We start from the raw sequence: 20,713 nt of genomic DNA, 5'->3' as shown, positions 1-20,713 counted from the left end.
ATGACCATATACATACTTATAAATATACTTGCCTACTATATTTTAACCTTTTTTCCCCTAAGTGATATATTGTGAACATCTTCCTATATCAGTAATATTTATGAGACATCATTTTTTTTTTTTTTTTTTTTTTTGCGGTACGCGGGCCTCTCACTGTTGTGGCCTCTCCCGTTGTGGAGCACAGGCTCCGGATGCGCAGGCTCAGCGGCCATGACTCACGGGCCCAGCCGCTCCGCGGCATGTGGGATCCTCCGGGACCGGGGCACGAACCCGTGCCCCCTGCATTGGCAGGCAGACTCTCAACCACTGCGCCACCAGGGAAGCCCTATGAGACATCATTTTTAATAGCTGCATACTACTTGATTGTATGGTTACCGTATAGGTCTTTTATTGTTTATTGTCGATCATCGGCTCACTTATAATTCTGCAACATTATAATCTATGCTGGATAGTATCTTATGGTTAAATCTTTGCACATCCATACTCATGTCAATAAGGAGGAACTGCTTGGGTGGACAGATAGGTATATTTTTAAGGGTTTTTTTGTTTTTTGTTTTTTTTTTGCGGTACGCGGGCTTCTCACCGCTGTGGCCTCTCCTGCTGCAGAGCACAGGCTCCGGACGCGCAGGCTCAGCGGCCATGGCTCACGGGCCCAGCCGCTCCGTGGCATGTGGGATCTTCCCGGACCGGGGCACAAACCCGCGTCCCCTGCACCGTTAGGCGGACTCTCAACCGCTGCGCCACCAGGGAAGCCCTATTTTTAAGGTTTTGAGATCATACTGCCAAATTTCTCTCCGGAAAGGTGTAACCAATTCACACTCCTACCAATAACCAATTTACATCCTCTACTCTCTCTCTCACTACCCCCATGCCAAACCCAAATATTATTTTAAAAAATATCTTTTGATAATTTGATAGATGGAAAAGGACATCTCATTGTTTTAGCTTTCACTTCCTTGATTACTAACAATACTGAACATTTTTTCATGTTTACTGACCAATTGTGTTTCTTATTTATTTATTTTTTTTGCTGTATGCGGGCCTCTCACTGCTGTGGCCTCTCCCGTTGCGGAGCACAGGCTCCGGACGCGCAGGCTCAGCGGCCATGACTCATGGACCCAGCCGCTCCGCGGCATGTGGGATCCTCCCGAACCGGGGCACGAACCCGTGTCCCCTGCATCGGCAGGCGGACTCTCAACCACTGCGCCACCACGGAAGCCCTTTCTTTTTGTTTATACTTGTGTGATGTCTTTTTGCTCATTCTCCTACTTTTAACTGTTCTGAGTCATTTTGTTTTGAACATGATGTCTGTTAGACAGCATATGAGTAGAATTTGTTCTTTTTTAACCTATTGTGATGATCTGACTTAAAATTTTTTATTTGACACATATGAAAGAATATATAACAAATACGTTTATTATTAAATGAGGTAGTTAAATTCACTTATATTATTGGCTTTTTTCCAAGTCTCTGTGTCTCCTCTGGTCTTTCCATTTCTTTGTCTGCTCGTGGTTCTTTAACTCTCTTTCATACAACTCCCCATGACAGAATGTTACAAAAATATGAAGTGACTCTTAAAACTCGCATCAAATATGTTCTTCAGTTGCTAAATGGGAATGACTGACATATCCTGTAACAAAAAAGATGGCTTTTTTGGTAATTTCAAATCTTTAAGTAAATGGCTGCGCACATACTGTCACAGATTCTGACTAAGGATGCTCGTCAAGGACGGGACAGACGCGCGGTGGCGGAAGAACACCGGGGCTGCTGCGTCGGCACTGACCTTCTGAAGCCCGCCGTTCTCCTCCACCAGCGGCGGAAGAACACCAGGGCTGCTGCCCGGCGGAGCGTCCACATTGTAATCACGGAAGCAACAGAAGAAGGAGCTGAGGATGCTGCGGCTCCTCTGCTTCTTCAGGCTGACGTTGCACTGGGATGCTGGGAAGAGAAACAAAGCACAGCGTGGCCAACTGTAATACTACGGGAAAACTCGAACGTGCAAGCCGCCCCAGAGCCCTGACGTGTGGAGACCAACTCAGGACCAGAAGACCAGGGGAGCCAGGAAGTTCCTCTAAAAGACTGTTACGTGACTCCTAGAGGGCCAGACGGTCGATGGAGTCCAGTCCTGCTGGCTGGACAGAATTCCCCTGATCTCGGCCCAGTGGGGGCTGCTTGCTCATTAGCTGACCCATCCCCGGGGCCATCTGCCTTCCTGAGACCAGCAGATAAAGTCTTCCAACCCTGCACAAGTGCTACTTCAAAACATAGATCCTTGCAGGCACAAATCAGACTTGTCCCTCGCTGAGAAGCATTTCTCTGTGAAGGGTACCAAGGAAGAGTCACATTGAAACTGGGTTCTTGGACACTCCCTGCTCACCATGGAAACAATTAACTTCATGGGTTAAGAAATAAGATGTGTGAAGGCACAAAGCAGCCCTCTTCTTAAACTCTGCCATTTGTCAAGAAGTTGATAGGAGCCTGGACCCACAGAGCTCAGGGGTGGAGGCTTCCATCACACTTAAAATAGAAACAGCAGGAGAGGTGGGACAGAACATCAGGGCTGGCCAGGGCAAAGCCTATCTTCACGAGACCCAGGGCAATACTGTGCCACTGACTCATTCCCTGGCCTGTCCTGGATTGAGGCTCCGGAGGGAGGGATGGATCCTTTCTGTTATGCAGGGCTCAAGACAAGTCACCACAAGTCAGAAATAAAAGACAAAAGTTAGTACAGATGAGAAACACACCTCAGGGGAGGAGGCTGACAATTTGGAGGTGCAGGAGCATTTAGCCCTGGGAATGCAGTCCCACCACATACCACGTCTGGGTGGGTCAGCAGCAGTCCCACCACATACCACGTCTGGGTACAGGCTACGGGCACAGGGACCATGCTTGGGGTTGATGGGAAGATCGCCACTGTAGGAAATTATTAAGTTCGCATGATAACTGTTGGAGTCCGTCTCTCCCACAAAGCAATTCTGGCACGATTCCTCTTTGTACACTTGAGGGATTTGTATAGCACCTACCCTCTCAAGAGATCACAAAACCTTTGCTGAAAGTCTGCAGGTACCCTTCTGCCAGCAGCAAAACCAAATGCATTCAGAAATTCTGAAAAAGGACTGAAAGGCTGTTTTGCCAGCAGCTTCACAGGCTGGATGGTCTTTAGCCTGGGTTTAGGCAAATGGCCCAGGAAGTGTGAATTTAAGATAATCGCTGGGAATTCCCTGGCGGTCCAGTGGTTAAGACTTGGCACACTTTCACTGCCGGGTCCTGGGTTCGATCCCTGGTCAGGGAACTAAGATGCCGCAAGCTGCCTAGCACAGGCAAAAACCAACCAACCAAACAAACAAAAACCTTCATTAATTAAAGATGATCTTTAGAACCATAAATCTCTGGAAAAGCTGGCTGTTTCTTCTTCGTTATGAATCCTTAGGTTCATGTCACAGGGCACCCGTCTTCTCATTTCAGGCCCCACTCGTCCGGCCAGACCAGACCAAGGGGACCACCAGGCACAGAGGCCTCCCACACAGCAGTGGTGGCAGCGACAGTGACCACTGTTTCCTGGGGCCAGCCCTCTGGGTTCTAGTACTTTACAATCCTCATCTCATGTCATCCTCACAGCTACCCAAGGAGATAGGTGTGATTGCTTCCATCTAACTGCTGAGAATATACAGCTAGTAATTGCACGTGCCCAGATTCAAACCCAAGTGGGCCAGTTTCCAGAGCGCATGCTTTCCCCATGCACCACACTGAAGACAATTCTGAAACAACTCAGGTCAGATTAAGAAGGAGGGAACGTGCCAAACGGAGAGAAAAGCACTGCCATAAACTCATATTTAATATAAATGATTGGTTAAGCTGTTTTGTTGTTACTTTGGGTGTTTTAGTTTTTTATGCCTCACTCAGATAATTTAGTCAGAGGAATAAAAAAACTGTCTCTTCCCCGGCTGAGAGCACATGTCTCTGCAAGTAAACAAGCTGTTCATGTCTTGGTGACACTGAGCCATCAAAACCCAGGCCGGGCAGTAAAAAGCTCTGCAAAAAACGCACTTTCCCGGATCCTATTTTCATCCTTGGGTCACATAAATCTTCCCCATAACTAACTAACAAATTAACAAGCTAACTTATGTGCTAAAAAAAATCCTGACCATGGAGCCAGGGAGCTACTTATAATTCCACCATATGATTACTTGCCATGTGGCAGCCACAAAGAGGGCTGCAGGGTCACTATTTGCTCAGGTCACTTGGGAGGCCATCACCCCTGACAATGGCAGCTCACTCCATTCCCCCGTCTATGTAGGAAGAGGTGAAGCAGCTCATGGCTGTGGGAGGGTCCAGGCATCTTCCTGCTAAATAAGGTCACTACTAGGGCCCGTAGGAACCTCCAGGCAGCTGGGGGCTTTCGAATCTTCTAATCACCCTTGGGTTGGGCTGGTGCTCTCAAAAGCAGGCTAGCTGGGGAAATGGCTGGATTCCCTCAGGACCAGCATGAGCCCACCCTGCCCACGGCACTCACTGTTCCTGAAAGGTCAAGGTGGGCTGTATGGGTCTCATGACCCTGCTGCCTTCCACCCCAGCTGCTGCCTCTCCACCAGCTACGATCCAGAAGGCCCTTGATTTACTCATAAACTTCTGGTAAAAGGGTTTCAGTTGATACACGAAATCAACATCTATGGGGTTTTTTTGTTTTTTTGCGGTACACGGGCCTCTCACCGCTGTGGCCTCTCCCGTTGCGGAGCACAGGCTCTGGACGCGCAGGCTCAGCGGCCATGGCTCACGGGCCCAGCCGCTCCGCGGCATGTGGGATCCTCCCGCACCGGGGCACGAACCCGTGTCCCCTGCCTCGGCAGGCAGACTCCCAGCCACTGCGCCACCAGGGAAGCCCAACATCTATGTTTTAATGGACAAATGTTTATAACATTAGATCAAAAAAGCAAGATAAATAATTGTGTATCTGACTTGATCGTAACTGTGCAAAAACAAATGAAAAGAGATTGTAGTAGAGAAAAGATTGGCAAAAATATATCGCAATGTTAACAGTAATTGTCAGACTCTGGGTATTTACACCTCTTCCTTCTATATTTCCCCAATGTTTTATGGTCATTACATTTTACTCTAACAATGGGGAAAGAAAACAGTCTCGTTAAGCTTTCTTTCAGCAGCTCTGTAAAGCTCAGGAGAAACCATATCCTACGTCCAAACCTAAAACCCTTACACCTATTCCTCCGCTTTCCACTCCATGCCTGTGAAGGGCAAAATGAGGCAAGAGCAGCGTCATAAGCCTTGCAGGAGGTAAATGTCACTGCTGTGGTGGCCCAGGCTCAACCCCGGACCGTGACATTGCCGGGATGGAACGTGCCCACCAACCCAAACCAGAGGGGCCCACGTGAACAGAGGGCACTGAGTCCATGATCTGCCCCAGCAGCGTGCTCCCACTGGCTTTCCCGGCTGGCAGCCCACCCAGCCTCTCACCACCTGGCCTCACTCGCCCCTTTGAATGTCCCTACTGATAACACGCCTCCCCTGGTGGCCCAGGGAGCCAGAAGAAGGTCTTTATCAGAATTGTAACAGTAGGGTATGAAAATCAGTTTAATATGTACATCTTCCAGTTACACTGGTTTTAAGAATACTTTGGAGGAGTAAAGAAGAGAGTAGGAACTTTGAACATCAGTCTCGAACATTTCATAAAGATTTCCATGTTTTATCAGATTTAGGAGGAAAACATCAAAAATTATTCTGAAGTTTTCTGTTGCTTTCCCTGATCATCTTCCTGCTCCTATCCATGTCCACACCTGTGCACCTCATGTCCGGTTTCCTCCTCATGGTAGACGCCTCATCACGCTGACATCCTACCCCCCACTCCTCCTCTCCTCATACCCCACTTCTGAGAACATTCCTGTTCTTCAGGGGCTGGTTCAAAGCCCAACCCCTTGAAAGAAGCCTGTCCCAGTGGAAGGGATTTGGTCCTTGGCCACTGAACTCCCAAATAAACGTCTGTCTGGGCTACATCTTCAGCCCATTCCTCTCTCCCAACTTCCAGGCCAGTTTATCCACCTGCCTGCCGGATGGACATCTCCTCCGGATGCCTCCTAGGAGTGCTTCACCCAGCAGGTCCCCTCTTCACCTGGGGCATCAATCTCCGAGTCTAAACATCTACCCTTCCCCCTCTCATTAAGTTGTTGGTTTTGATATCCTTGGTGGTTCTTAAATCTGTCCTCAACAATGCCCTGTCCCTTTCATATCCCAGCTGAGGCCCTCATCATTCTGTCTCCGGACAACTACAATAGCGGCAGAACTTGTTTCGCTGCTGCTGATTCTGTGTCCTATAATTAATCATGGACATGACCCACCGAGGTGTAGCCCAACAAGTGAGGAGACTGGTGGTTGTGAATGTGACCTCTGAAGTCAGCCTCCTAGGTGTTGGCTCGACCAGTAAATGTTACGGGACCTAAGTTATATGACTTCTTTGTGCTTCAGTTTCCTTATCTGTAAAATAGAAACAATAGGCTTGTTGTAAGAATTAAATGAGTTCGTATAAAGTACACAGAACAGGACCCAGCACAGGGTAAGCACTTCATAAATGTCAGCTCTTATTATTATCATTAGTTTCTGAAGAGCTTGTGCTTAGTAAAGGAGTAGGGGTTCTGCTGGTAAATCCCGGATCAAAGGCTGGATCCCGTGGGTCCACATTTGTTCCCTGCCGTCTGACAACTAGGAGGCATAACTTACTATAACAGACCTTGGTTACTTAAACTGTAACTTAGAAAGCAAAACTAGAAAAATCTCAGAAGTGATTCTACTCAACTGCTCTAAAACCTGGAGAGGCAGAGATGAGGAAAGAAAATGGAGGGAGGGGGGAAGTGTCCAGATGAATGCTGTTGGGGACTGTTTACCTGCTTCCCCTTAGAAAAAGAATACTGCTTTCAAGATGAGGGGAGGAAGCATCCACTCTCTCCTGCCCACTTGCTCAACCCTCCTCTGCTGAGCTCTGCCCCTGCCCCGTCTGCATCTGATCCAGGGGCTCCTTGCCCCATGCTGTGCACCAAAAGGGAGCACCCTCCCAGGAGAGGAGGACTGCATGAGCACCAGGCAAGGAGGCCAACAGACCCATCGTGGCTCTCCTGCAGGCTCCCCTACTGGGCCACTGTATGCTGTCATTTCCTCCCGGCTCTGGGAGCGCAGGTCCATCAGAAGGAACTCTTCTTCTTCCTCAGTCCTGCTAATGAAGACATGCCTGTGGCTGGTCCCAGCAGCTGCCCTTCTCTCCACACAGATGGCTGGCCCATGAAAATGGCATCCTACAGGGTAGGATGGGGAGATCCCCGGCAGGGGCAGATGGGGTGATCCTAAGACTTCCCCCTTTTTTCTGAGCAGGCCTGCGTGGAGCAGAAATCCTGGGAAGGGTTGTGAAGAGCTGGAGACGTTGGGCATGGGCCTCACCCATGTGCCTGGAGCCCTCGGACCATGTGGGGAGTGTGTGACGTTGAGGACAAACAGACATGTGGCCCGGTTTTCCTCGATACACCCTGGGAGCTAATGCCTCTCTCTCTGTCCCTGTACTTAATGTCACTGCAGCCAGCAGATGAACAACCCGCTTCCCACTCATACACCGCCCCCCCCGCCACCGTTCTCCTTCAATGGCTGGGGACCTCCCATCCTCCAGCACAGCAGATGAGGGGCTTAGAGAGGGCCTATGAATGGGGCGGCTAACATGAGTGCAGAGATGGCTGCCTTCCTTGAGTCTTCAGTCCTAAAGGTGAGACAGGAAGCCTCCTCAATACCTCCCTGGTCTCTCTTGGCAGACTGCTGGTCCAGTAGCAAGGACCAGTATCTTCAAAGCACCAGCTGCCGATGGGGACTGTAGGAGACGTGTGACATTTTTGCCTGCCAAGATCCATTTCCCATCCTCTGGTAAAAGTTCCACCACTCTCACCTCACCAACTCTCAGTCCATTACCAAAGCCTGGCCAATAAGAGCCATGTGATTGGCTTAGAGATGGGCGCGTGACCCAAGCTGGGCCGAGGAAAGTCGGCCCCTGGATTCATGTTACGGCTATTGGAGGAAACGTTCTCTTTTTGCTGGTTTGCTAAGCTGGCAGGATGTAAGCCTGGAGCCACCAGCAGCCATCCTGGCCACCAAGCGAGAAGCACCTACCTGACTGATCACGTGAGCCCAAACTGAGATGTGAAGAGGGGCAGATCTCTGACTTGATTTCAGTAAACCAGATCTTTCTGGCATTTTCAGTTATGTGAATCTCTTTTTCTTTGAAGCCAATACGAATTGGGTTTATGCTATCTGCAATGGAAAGGATTATCCCTGAAAATGTGAGCTCCTGGGCGAGGCAGTGCAGAGACGCTGATAAATCACACAGGCACAGTCCCTACCTCACGACGCGCACGCCTAGGAGGAGAGACACGAGAACAAGCAATTCTAATACAGTATGAGTCTCCTTATGATGGGGTAGCACAGGGCGCTGCTGGGGCCCAGAGAAGGGCACAAAGTCCATATTTGGCAGGGGGTGGGTAGGAGTGACTTCTTAGAAGAAAGTAGTCTGACAACTGGGCTGAAGTTGTATAGAACTGTTGGAGGTGGGAGGCTTCCCTGGTGGCGCAGTGATTGGGAGTCCGCCTGCCGATGCAGGGGACACGAATTCGTGCCCCAGTCCGGGAGGAGCCCGCATCCTGCGGAGCAGCTGGGCCCGTGAGCCATGGCCGCTGAGCCTGTGCGTCTGGAGCCTGTGCTCCGCAACGGGAGGGGCCACAACAGTGAGAGGCCCGCGTACCGCAAAAAAAAAAAAAATTGTTGGAGGGGTCAGGGAAGTAGGGAAACAGCAACGTGTAAAGGCCCTGAAGTGAGAGGGAGCATGAAATATTTGAAAAATCAAAGAGGCGAGGTGTTATGAGATGGGGATGATGACAGCAAGGGCCTTGTAAACCATGGTGATGAGTCTGGATTTAATTCTATGGACCTGGGGAATGACGTAATCAGATCTGTACCACACACGTCATGGTTTGACTTCTGTAACTGGAACTACTGAGTTTAAATTTTAGATTATGACTAATGTAAGCTATCTATATACATCACAGATTTCCAGGATGTTTAAAAATCACAGATGTGGCCTCTTTTATGTAACATGCCTAGAATGGAATTTCTTATTTGAAAACTGACTTTATTTATTTATTTTTAAAATTTATTTATTTTATTTTTGGCTGCACTGGGTGTTTGTTGCTGCACGTGGGCTTTTCTCTAGTTGAGGCGAGCGGGGGCTACTCTTTGTTGCAGTGCGCAGGCTTCTCATTGCAGTGGCTTCTCTTGTTGCGGAGCACGGGCTCTAGGCGCATGGGCTTCCGTACTTGTGGCACGCGGGTTCAGTAGTTGTGGTTCGCGGGCTCGGTAGTTGTGGCGCATGGGCTTAGTTGCTCCGCAGCATGTGGGATCTTCCCGGACCAGGGCTCGAACCCGTGTCCCCTGCATTGGCAGGCAGATTCTTAACCAGTGCGCCACCAGGGAAGCCATGAAAACTGACTTTAAATACAAGTTACACGGAAAGAAAACGGGCTTTAGAATTACATTTACATAGAATTACCCTGCCTTCTGTTCGCCAGTGTGAATTCATCTACCTAAGCCACACAGGTAACAGGGGAATCATAACACCTACCCCCACAGGGTTGTTGTGTGGATGCAGCAAGACCATGTATGTTTGTGTAAGAGAGAAAATCTATCAGCAGCTTAAGATATAGCAACAAAAACTGATGATTGGTTTAGGCCCAGTGCAGTGTCTCACTGTGAACAGAAGTTAGTGACTGTATCCAGACAACAGTCCTCACAAAAACAGCCTGGCTTTAGGAGAAAACACGTAGGCAGACCCATTTTGGTTCTGGTTATGTGAATTCTAAACTTAGAACTTGAAGTAGCTCTTTCAAACTCTACCTCCTATCTAGTGAAGGTTTCTTTGTATAATAATAATAATGTTAGAAAGTAAACAAGTAAGAAGCAGCTCTACATGTGAAACTTAAACCCTAGGATTCAGGCCTTTTTGAAGAAATCTTACATGGAATATGGTTAGAAATAAAGTGTTGTAGTTAAAAACATGGAAAGTCTTGGAGAAAGACCACCAAGGCTGACGGTGGGGTTTGGCCCTTCACTGGGACAAGAGGACTGTGTTTATGCCAACAGACGGAAGGCACAACGGAACCCGCAATGGGTTGGTATGACAGGCCAAGAGGGGCATTTCTGATCATCCTCTTATACTTACTTCCTGACCTGACTGGTTCCCTTCTGTATCCAGAAATGGAAATGTTGACCCCAAAGCCAGCGTTTCCTAGTTAGTGTGATAGCTGCCCACTGCCCTCTGACAATTCTGACCTGGTTTTGATTCCAGGTGTGGAGAGGCTTAGGAACCGTCCTGAATCCCTGGCTGCAGGATCACAACCTCTGGGGTCTACACTGATTCAGAGCTTTGCACACTCTCCTATGTGAGCACCCCACCCACCCATCCGTCCTTATCTCTGATCTGAGCTCGAACTCCCGGCGACCCCCTCCCCCATCTCTATAGAACCAAGGAGTGCTTCAGGGTCAAGATGAAAGTAGCTGAAACATAGGTGGAAATGTTTGCTACCAACTATGACTCCACCCCCAATCATTCAAGTGAAGAAACTGCATCTTGGCAGCTATAGAGAACAAGGTCTACCTTTCATTTCCACAATGCCAAGCCAGCCTACATGCCGACTCAGGGTCCAGACTACCAAAGACCCCGAGTAACAGAATTTCCAGGAGAAAACTGACTTAACACATGAAGTCTACTGCTAATGTGTCATAGCACCAAAACCTGCCATCAGAACCAGCTTCTTTCATGCCACGAGCAGAAGCGAGAAAGGTATTGCGTAGCAGATTTGTGTCATCCACGTATTTACAGCAGAACATTAAAAACATGTGGATACCAATGCTGTTACAGCTGCAAAACTGGACACCAAAGTTTCCCAAAGTAGGCTATTTCTCCGTACATGGGGATGTCAGAGCGCATTACAACCCTGAAGAGACCGTACAGCTGAATTCACAACCACTTTACCACAGAAAATGCTAAACACCTTTTTTTAAGGGAGGAGGGGGAGTTCCTCTGAGGGTCAGCTTTTAAATGAATGCACCATTTCTTCTCTTCCAGAACTGGGCTGCAATCTCTGGAATGCATCCCAGGGCCGAGGTTTGGAATGGGTGTCTAACAGGAAATTCTGGGCAGTCTATGCATACATTACATTCCTTTCCCACCCTGAAACAGTTGTCAACAAACACAACTTTCCCCTGTTTGAATAAAAGGGGGGGTTGGGGGGTGGGGAGAGGCCAGGGCACAGACCGCACAGAGTTCAAAAGCAGATGTAGCTGCTGAGAATCCAAACATCCTTTCCTCCTAGGAAAAGGACTTAGTCACTTTTCAAGATGTTCCATCAGTCCCTACTTTCTTCCCAAGTGATCGATTTGCTCAGGGAATTCCACCCGCCACTCTGTGAAAGAAATGTACCTTTGGAAGCTCTTATCCCTTGTGCAGCCTGTAACTGGCAGTGGTTCCTCCAGCAGTGAGACATCAAGGGGAGGGCCCGTAAGGGTTGATGGCTAAAAACTGGGCAGGAGAAATCCTAATCTCATCCTCTGAGATGGAAGGATGAGCTTCCCCATTCACAGTTGGTTCGTAACAGCCCACGTTAGTTGAGTGCCTTGTTTGTGTGAGGTCCCTGACATAAATCACTTGTGGCCTTCATGATGTGCAGTGCCATTTTCCGATGAGAAGACAAGACCAGGAGTACATATAACTGTGCAGTGAGGGTGCTGGGGTTCAAAGCCAGAGCAGCCTGGCTGCAGAGCTCCCGGCCTTCCTACCACCCTTCCCTGCCTCTCCCCAGCACTTGATGGGTTTGGGTTTTGTTTCCAGGGAGAAACTGAATATGAAGCCTTATGCTACCTGCCTTCACTCAAAATACCACACTTCTGAAAACTCCAAAATGAACCAGTGATACTCCCGGCAACCCTATTAGATGAAGCCAGACACAGTGGCTGTTGTGCCGTCCCCCGAATGTACCCAGGCCACCAAACTCTGTGACTCAGCTTCCCAGGAGAGCCCCTCGGCTGGGAATGCCTTTCCTGGCCTCAGCACTTCCCCAAACCCCTGTGCCCCACGTCACACAGCTCCGAAGTAGCAGGGCTGGAGATAAACCAGGTCTGTGTGGGTCTAGAATCTGAGCTCTTAACCATCACTATACAGAATCTGTTTTTCACACTGAGAGCCAAAATAAGTAACGGAACAAAGGATTTAAACAGATGACGCACTTATTTAGAGGAAGCAAAGGTTAAAATTTAACAGTAATCAAATAAATGAATGTTTAAACAACGAGGTCCAGTTTGCGACCTAAAAAATAAGCAGAAATGATAAAAATAAAAACATATAGCCAATGGTGGTAAGGCTTTGACGGCCTGGGCCCATTCACTCACACATTGCTGGTAACTCTGTAAACTGGAACAGTCCATATGACAAGTAGGTGAGTGATGTGTCAAAGACCACGAGGTGTTTATGCCGGAATCTGACCGTCCAACAAAGCGGGGTGCTTAGTTAAATCAGTGCACAGCGACTGGAGCGAATACTGTGCAGCCACAAGAAATGACCATTATGAAGACATGTGGGGAAGCATTTGTGGTCAGGTGGGTCACCTCAGACACAGTGCTGCCCGATGTCTGTAACTCTGTCATGTGCTTCTGGACAAGCTGGGGAAGGTAGGCTCCAGGGGTACTGGCTTGGAACGTATCTTGTTCATGTCTCAGTCCTTAAGATCTAGAAACACAATAGTACAAAATAGGCCTGACATACAAATGTTTATTGAACGAATGAATGTGTGAAAGGAAACACAGAACAATGAAAATGACTGATTTGATAAAAAGGAACTTGAAGAGCACGCTCAGCTGAGCAGCATGTCTTTCCTGGGAAGCCCTCTTGCCCCCAGTGAGCCTCCCGCTTCCAAAGAGCTTTAATCTGTGCCACCCACACATGGCCAACCCTCATCTGGGGAACCCAACTCACAGCTCCCTGCCATGTTTAGCAAAGATGGCAACTCCTACTTCCTATAAAGTAATTAATGCAAGTTTTCTGAAAGAGAGATTATGTGAAGTTCACCAGTATGTTAAGTAAGCACAGCAATTTCTGGATCGTAGGACTAGGTTAATTATTATTTTTCTTTATACTTTTTTTTATTGCTTCTCAATGTCTACAATCTACATCATGTTTATAGTGGAAAAAACTGAGTAAATATTTAAAATGTTTGTTTCTACTTAATATGTGAACATTTTCACATTTCATCAGATATCCTTCTATAACCTTATTTTGGTTGGTTGTATTGGATTCCACTGTATGGATGTGCGCTGTGTCAAAATTAAACTAACTTTGGACATTTATGTTGTTTCCTTCAAACTGTGTCATAATACTGCAATTTGCTTGCAACAGCAATGCTGACCTCAGCACAAACTAGTTGTTTATCAATGTGGGACCAAATATTATACATCTATCTATATCTATCTATCTATCTATCCCTGGTGTGGAATATTATACAGCTGTGAAAAAGAAGGCTGCAGCTCCCTGTGCACTGATAACAGCCAACACTTATCTTACCTAAGATGTACCTGGCACTATTCTATGCACTTTACATACATTGGTTCATTTAATCCTTTCAGTAATCTTATGAGGTTAGGACTACTATTATATTCATTTTATAGATGAGGAAACTAAGTCCCAGAGAAGTTAAGAAACCTGCCCAAGATGACACAGCTAGTAAGTAGTAGACTTTATTCAAATCCAAGTAGTCTGGGCTCTTAACCTCTGCTTTATATTGCCTACTGATAATGGAGCACATTCTGAGATACATTAAATGAGAAAAGCAAGGACATTGGAACATATAGTGTACTACCATCAACCTTCAAATACAAAATCAAATAAATTAACAAAATAGAATGCACAAGCGTGTGCATATTCTTATATGTGCAAAAAGTATCTCTATAAGTAACTGTTGCCCCATGGGAGACGAATGGAGGACACACCAGAAGGGAGGGAGAATTACTTTTCACTCTATTCTCTTTAGTATCCTTTGGATTGTGTATCATGTATTAAACTAATAATTGCATACTGTATATCATGCATTATAAGTAAAAAAATTAAATCATCAAAAATAATATGGCAGTGAGCATAGCATACCTAATTTTATGTGCACATCTGATTTATCCCTTAGAAGAAATACCTAGAAGTGTAACTGCTTTTCAAAGGCCAAAGTCTTTGAAAAAAACGTTAAGCCTCTTGATATCTATGGACAATCTGCCACTTAGAGAGGCAGTGTGTATGCGCACCCCCTCATGGGGTGTTCCACTTAGGCTGTGCAAACTCTGAGACTTTAATTGGCCTTTGCCAAGCGGAAAGGTGAAAATGGTAACTTGCTGTTGCTTTAATTTGCATTTCTTGGATTGCCACCCAAGTTCTACAATCTCGCATATACTTTTTTTTAAAATAATTTTATTTATTTATTTTTGCCTGCATTGGGTCTTCGTTGTTGCACGCGGGCTTTCTCTAGTTGTGGTGAGCAGGGGCTACTCTTCATTGCAGTGCATGGGCTTCCCATTGCGGTAGCTTCTCTTGTCGTGGAGCACAGGCTCTAAGCGCACGGGCTTCAGTAGTTGTGGCGTGCAGGCTCAGTAGCTGTGGCTTACAGGCTTTACAGTGCAGGCTCAGTAGTTGTGGTGCACGGGCTTAGCTGCTCCACGGCATGTGGGATCTTCCCGGACCAGGGCTTGAACCCATGTCCCCTGCATTGGCAGGCAGATTCTTAACCACTGCGCCTCCAGGGAAGTCCCTCTCATATACTTTTTGGTCATTTCTATTTCTTCTTTTGAAAACTGTGCTTATATATCTTTGCCTATTTTTCTATATTTTTTCTTTGACTTATAAGTGTTCCTTTGTCACATATTAGAGACATAATTCTTGGACTGTTCTGTACATTGGAAATTGCATCAGTTTGTTTTCAGCCTTCTACTTTTTTAAAATAGTAGTTATGTATGTGCAGAAGTTTTAGTTTTTAGGAAGTCAAATCTAACCATTTTTCAAATGATTCCTTCCCAACCTAATACAATATACTATTCACTTATATTTTCTTCTAGTTCTTTTTTAGTTTAAAGTAAATATCTTTTAAAGTAAAGATTTTATCTGTTTTATCGGTTTTACCTGTTTATTCTGGTACACAGTAGGATATATGAATCTACCTTTTCCCCCCAAAAGATTAGTCAAATATACTAATAATATTTATTGAACAATTCACCCTATACAATGATTTGGGCATTCTATTCTACCCTATCCCATCCCATCCCATCTCATCCCACTCCTTTTCTTGTGCCAGTAACACATAGCTTTGCTACTGTAGATTTAATGTTTTATATTTAATAGTACCAGTCCTCCTTTATTATTTATTTTCAAAAACTTCTTGGATAGTCTAACCCTTTATGCTTCCAGATGAATGTCAGAATCACTTTATCAAGTTTTAAAAAAATACCACTGGGATTTAGTTGCATTAGGCTCATAAAATATGCATGCACTAATTCTAGTTAATTCCATTAAAGTAATTAAAATGAGAAAGTTAAAAAAATCCATTTGTTGTACCTTATTCCTAAAAACTGTGCCAAGATTAAAAGTGGCCTTGGTTATCAGCTTAAAATAGATTATTATAACTATAATACGTTTAATGTAAGTCCCATGGTAACAACAAAGAAAATACATATGGAAGAGAGACAAAAGAAAGTGAGAAAGGAATAAAAGCATGTCATTACCAAAAAAAAAAAAAAAAAAAAAACCCCAAACAAAAAACAAAGAAGAGAGCTAGAAAGAAAAAGAGGGTTAAAAAAATTACAAGACTGACAAAACAATTAAAAAAATGTAATGGTAAGGGGGCTTCTCTGGCAGCACAGTGGTTAAGAATCTGCCTGCTAATGCAGGGGACATGGGTTTGAGCCCTAGTCCGGGAAGATCCCATGTGCTGTGGAGCAACTAAGCCCATGCGCCACAACTACTGAGCCTGCGCTCTAGAACCCGCAAGCCACAACTACTGAAGCCTGTTCACCTAGAGCCTGTGCTCGACAACAAGAGAAGTCACCGCAGTGAGAAGCCCGTGCACCACAACAAAGAGTAGCCTAGCCCCCGCTCACTGCAACTAGAGAAAGCACGTGTACAGCAATGAAGACCCAACACAGCCAAAAATAAAATAAATAAAATAAATAAATTTATTTTAAAAAATGTAATGGTAAGATCTTCCCTATCAGTAATTCCTATAAATGTAAATAGATTAAACTCCCCAATAAAAAAACATAGAGTGGCTGAATGGATTAAAAAAATAAGATCCAACTATATGCTATCTACAAGGGACTCACTTTAGATTTGAGAACACACATAAGCTGAAAGTGAAAGGAGAGAAAAAGATATTCACTGCAAATGGTAACCGAAAGAAAGGACAGTAGCTACACTTATAAAGACAAAATAGACTTTAAGTCAAAAACTGTCACAAGATGGGACTTCCCTGGAGGTCCAGTGGTTAAGACATTGCCTTCCAATGCAGGGGGTGAGGGTTCGATCACTGGTCAGGGAGCTAAGATCCCACATGCCTTGGGGCCAAAAAACCAAACACATAAAACAGAAGAAATATTGTAACAAATTCAATAACAACTTTAAAAAATGGTCCACATCAAAAAATCTTTAAAAAAAATAAACTATCACAAGAGACAAAGAACATTATCTAATGGTAAAAGGGTCAATTCACCAGGAAGACATAACAATTATAAACATACATGCACCAACATCAAAGCATATGAAGTAAACATGGACAGAACTTAAGGGAGAAACAAACAGCAACACAATGACAGTACGAGGTTTCAATAACCCACTTTCAGTAATGGATAGAACATCTAGAGAAAGGACAAAGAAACAAAGGACTTGAACAACACTATATTGCAAATGGACCTAACAAACATATACAGAACATTCCACCCAACAAGAGCACAACGTATATTCTTCTCAAGTGCACATGGAACATCCTCCAGGACAGATCACGTATTAGGCCACAAAACAAGTGTTAACAAATTTAAGAAGACTAAAATCATACAGTATCTTTTCTGACCACAATGGAATTAAACTAGAAATCAACAGTAGAAGAAAAACTGGAAAATTCACAAATATGTGGAAGTTAAACAACACACTCTTGAACAACCAATGGGTCAAAGAAGAAATCAAAAGGGATTAGAAAATATCTTGAGACAAATAAAAATGAAAACGTACCAAAACTTACGGAATGTAGCAAAAGGAGTATGAAGAGGGAATTTTATAGTAGTAAATGCCTACATTAAAAAAGAAGAAAGGTCTCAAGTAAACAATCTAACCTTACACTTCAAGGAATTAGAAGTGTAAGCCCAGAGTTAGCAGAAGAAAGAAGATGATAAAGATTAGAGTGGAAATAAACAAAATAGAGAATAGAAAGACAATTTTAAAAAGCAATGAAACTGAGTTGGTTTTTTGAAAAGACCAACAAAACTGACAAATATTTAGCTAGACTAACAAAAAGAGAGAGAAGACTCAAATAAGTAAAATCAGTAATGAAACAGGAGACATTATAACTGATGTCACAGAAATAAAAAGATTACGAGAAAACTATGAACAATTATAGGCCAACAAGTTGGATAACCTAGAAGAAATAGATAAATTCCTAGAAACATACAACCTACCAAGACTGAGTCATGAAGAAATAGGAAATATGAACAGTCCAATAATGAACATGGAGACTGAATCAGTTATCAAAATTTTCCCAAGAAAGAAAATCCCAGGGCCAGATGGCTTCACTGGAGAATTCTATCAGACATTTAAAGAAGGATTAATGCCATTCCTTCTCAAGCTTTTTCAAAAAATTAAAGAGAAGGAGATACTTCAAACTCATTTTATGAAGCCAGTGTTATCCTGATACCAAAGCCAGACAAATACATCACAAGAAAAGAAAACCTCAGGCCAACAGCCCTGATGAATACAGATGTAAAAATCCTCAACAAAATACAAGCAAGCCAAAGTTAATAGCACACTGAAAGGATCACATGCCATGACCAAGTGGGATTTATCCCTGGGATGCAAGGATGGTTCAACACACAAAAATCAATCAATGTGATACACCACATTAACAGAGTGAAAGATAAAGATCACATGGTCATCAACAGAAGCAGAAAAAGCATTTGACAAAGTTCAACACTGCCTCATGATAAAAATAATTTTAAAACTAAGATTAAAAGAAAAAATCATCAACATAATAAAGGCTATATAAGAAAAGCCCACAGTTAACATCCTACTAAAAGTAAAAAACAGAAAGCTCTTCCTCTAAGATCAGGAATAAGGCAAGGATGCCTACTCTTACCACTTCTATTCAACATAGTACTGGAAGTCCTAGCTACAGCAATCAGGCAAGCAAAAGAGATAAAAGGCATCCAAATCAGAAAGAAGAAGCATAATTATCTCAGTTCACAGATGACATGATTTTATATGTAGAAAACCCTAAAGATTCCACCAAAAAACTATTAGAACTAATAAACGAATTCAGCAAAATTGCTGGACACAAAATCAATGTATAAAAATCAGTTGCATTTCTATACACTTATAATGAACAATCCAAAACGGAAATAAAGAAAACCACTGGATTGACAATAGCATCCAAAAGAATAAAATACTTAGGAATAAACTTAACTAAGGAGATAAATACTTCTACACTGAAAACTACAAAGCATTGGTGAAATTAATTAAAGAAGACAGGAAAAAAATGGTAAGACAGCCTGTATTCATGGATTAGAAGACAATATTGTTAAAATGTCCACACCACCCAAAGCAATCTACAGAGTCAATATAATCCCTATCAAAATCCCAGAGGCTTTTTTTTTTTTTGCAGAAATAGAAAAAACAATCGTAGAATTCATATGGAATCACAGAGGACCCCAAATAGCTAAAACAACCTTGAGAAAGAAGAACAAAGCTGGAGGCCTCATATTTCCCGACTTCAGAACATATTAGAGATCTACAAAAGTATGGTACTGGCATAAAGACAGATATATAGACCAACTGAAAAAAATAGACAGCCCAGAAATAAACCCAAGCATACATAGTCAAATGATCTTCAAAATGGGAGCCAAGACTACACAATGGGGCAAGTATAGTCTCTTCAACAAATGGTGCTTCTTAAAACTAGATATCCACATGCAAAACAATACAATTGGACCGTTATATTACACCATAGACAAAAATCAACTCAAAATGGATTAAAGACTTAAATGTTAAGGGCTAAAATTATAAAACTCCTAGAATAAAACACAGGGGAAAGCTTCATAACATTGCTCTTGGCAATGATTTTTTGGATATGATACCCAAAGCACAGGCAACGAAAGCAAAAACAGACAACATTAAACTCAAAAGCTTCTGCACAGCAAAGGAAACAATCAACAGAGTGAAAAGGCAACCTACAGAAGGGGAGAAAATATCTGCAAACCATATATTTGGTAAGATGTTAATATCCAAAATATATAAGGGACTCCTTCAACTCAACAGCAAAAAACCCCAAGTAATCAGATTTTTTAAATTGCCAATGGACTTGAATTGACATTTCTCTTAAAGAAGACACACAATGGCCAGCAAGTATATGAACAGATGTTCAATAACACTAATCATCAGGGAAATGCAAGTTAAAACTACAATGAGGTATCACCTCACACCTGTAAGGATGACTATCATCAAAACAAAACAAAACAAAACAGGGCTTCCCTGGTGGCGCAGTGGTTAAGAATCCACCTGCCAATGCAGGGGACATGCGTTTGAGCCCTTGTCCTGGAAGACCCCACATGCCGTGGAGCAACTAAATCCGTGAGTCACAACTCCTGAGCCCACGCACCACCACTACTGAAGCCCGAGCGCCTAGAGCCCATGCTCCACAACAAGAGAAGCCACGGCAATGAGAAGCCCGCGCACCGCAACGAAGAATAGCCCCGCTTGCTGCAACTAGAGAAAGCGCAAGCGCAGCAACAAAGACCAAATGCAGCCCAAAATAAATAAATAAAAATTTTAAGAATGCTCCAAAAATACCCAAGAAACAAAAAACAAAATAACAAGTGTTGCCGAGGATGTGGAGAAATTGGAACACGTGTGCACTGTTGATGGGAATGTAAAATGGGGTAGCTGCTGTGGAAAACAATATGGAGGTTCCTCAAAAAATTAAAAATCCCATATACTTAATATTAAAAATACCACTAGCATATGATACAGCAATCCCACTTCTGGGTATTCATCCAAATGAATTGAAAACAGGATCTCAAAGAGACATTTGCACTCCTATGTTCACTGCAGCATTATTCACAATAGACTAGAGGTAGAAGTAACTCAAATGTCCTTTAATGGATGAATGGATAAAGAAACTATAGGGTGTGTGCGTGTGTGTGTGTGTGTGTGTGTGTGTGTGTGTGTGTGTAATGGAATACCATTCCATTAAAGAAGAAGGAAATACTGTCATGTGCTACACATGGATGTACCTTGAGAACATCATGTAAGACAAAAAAGTTCTAGAGATCTGATGCACAGCAATGATCATACAGTTAACAATACTGTACTGTACCCTTAAAAATTCATTAAGGGGTA

At 44.0% G+C, this 20,713-nt stretch overlaps 1 protein-coding gene across 8 annotated transcripts in view; it reads right to left on the bottom strand.

The window, feature by feature from the left end:
- CTDSPL (CTD small phosphatase like) overlaps positions 1-20,713 on the bottom strand; it is a 119,036-nt gene that overhangs the window by 25,130 nt on the left and 73,193 nt on the right. For all 8 annotated transcript variants that reach the window (XR_003428997.1, XR_003428998.1, XM_027088139.1 and 5 more), the window contains exon 2: positions 1,784-1,938. Coding sequence is in view for 6 of the 8 variants with exons in the window: in XM_027088139.1 (XP_026943940.1) it covers positions 1,784-1,938 (155 nt within the window). In the remaining 2 variants the exon portion in view is untranslated. The remainder of the gene's footprint in view (positions 1-1,783; positions 1,939-20,713) is intronic.

The sequence above is a fragment of the Aethalodelphis obliquidens genome, unplaced genomic scaffold, assembly GCF_003676395.1.
Source record: "Aethalodelphis obliquidens isolate GAN/ISIS:26980383/991018 unplaced genomic scaffold, ASM367639v1 scaffold62, whole genome shotgun sequence".
In the NCBI taxonomy this organism is placed as follows: domain Eukaryota; kingdom Metazoa; phylum Chordata; class Mammalia; order Artiodactyla; family Delphinidae; genus Aethalodelphis; species Aethalodelphis obliquidens.
Note: the sequence above shows the minus strand (reverse complement) of the source record. Positions and strands in the feature narration are given on the sequence as shown.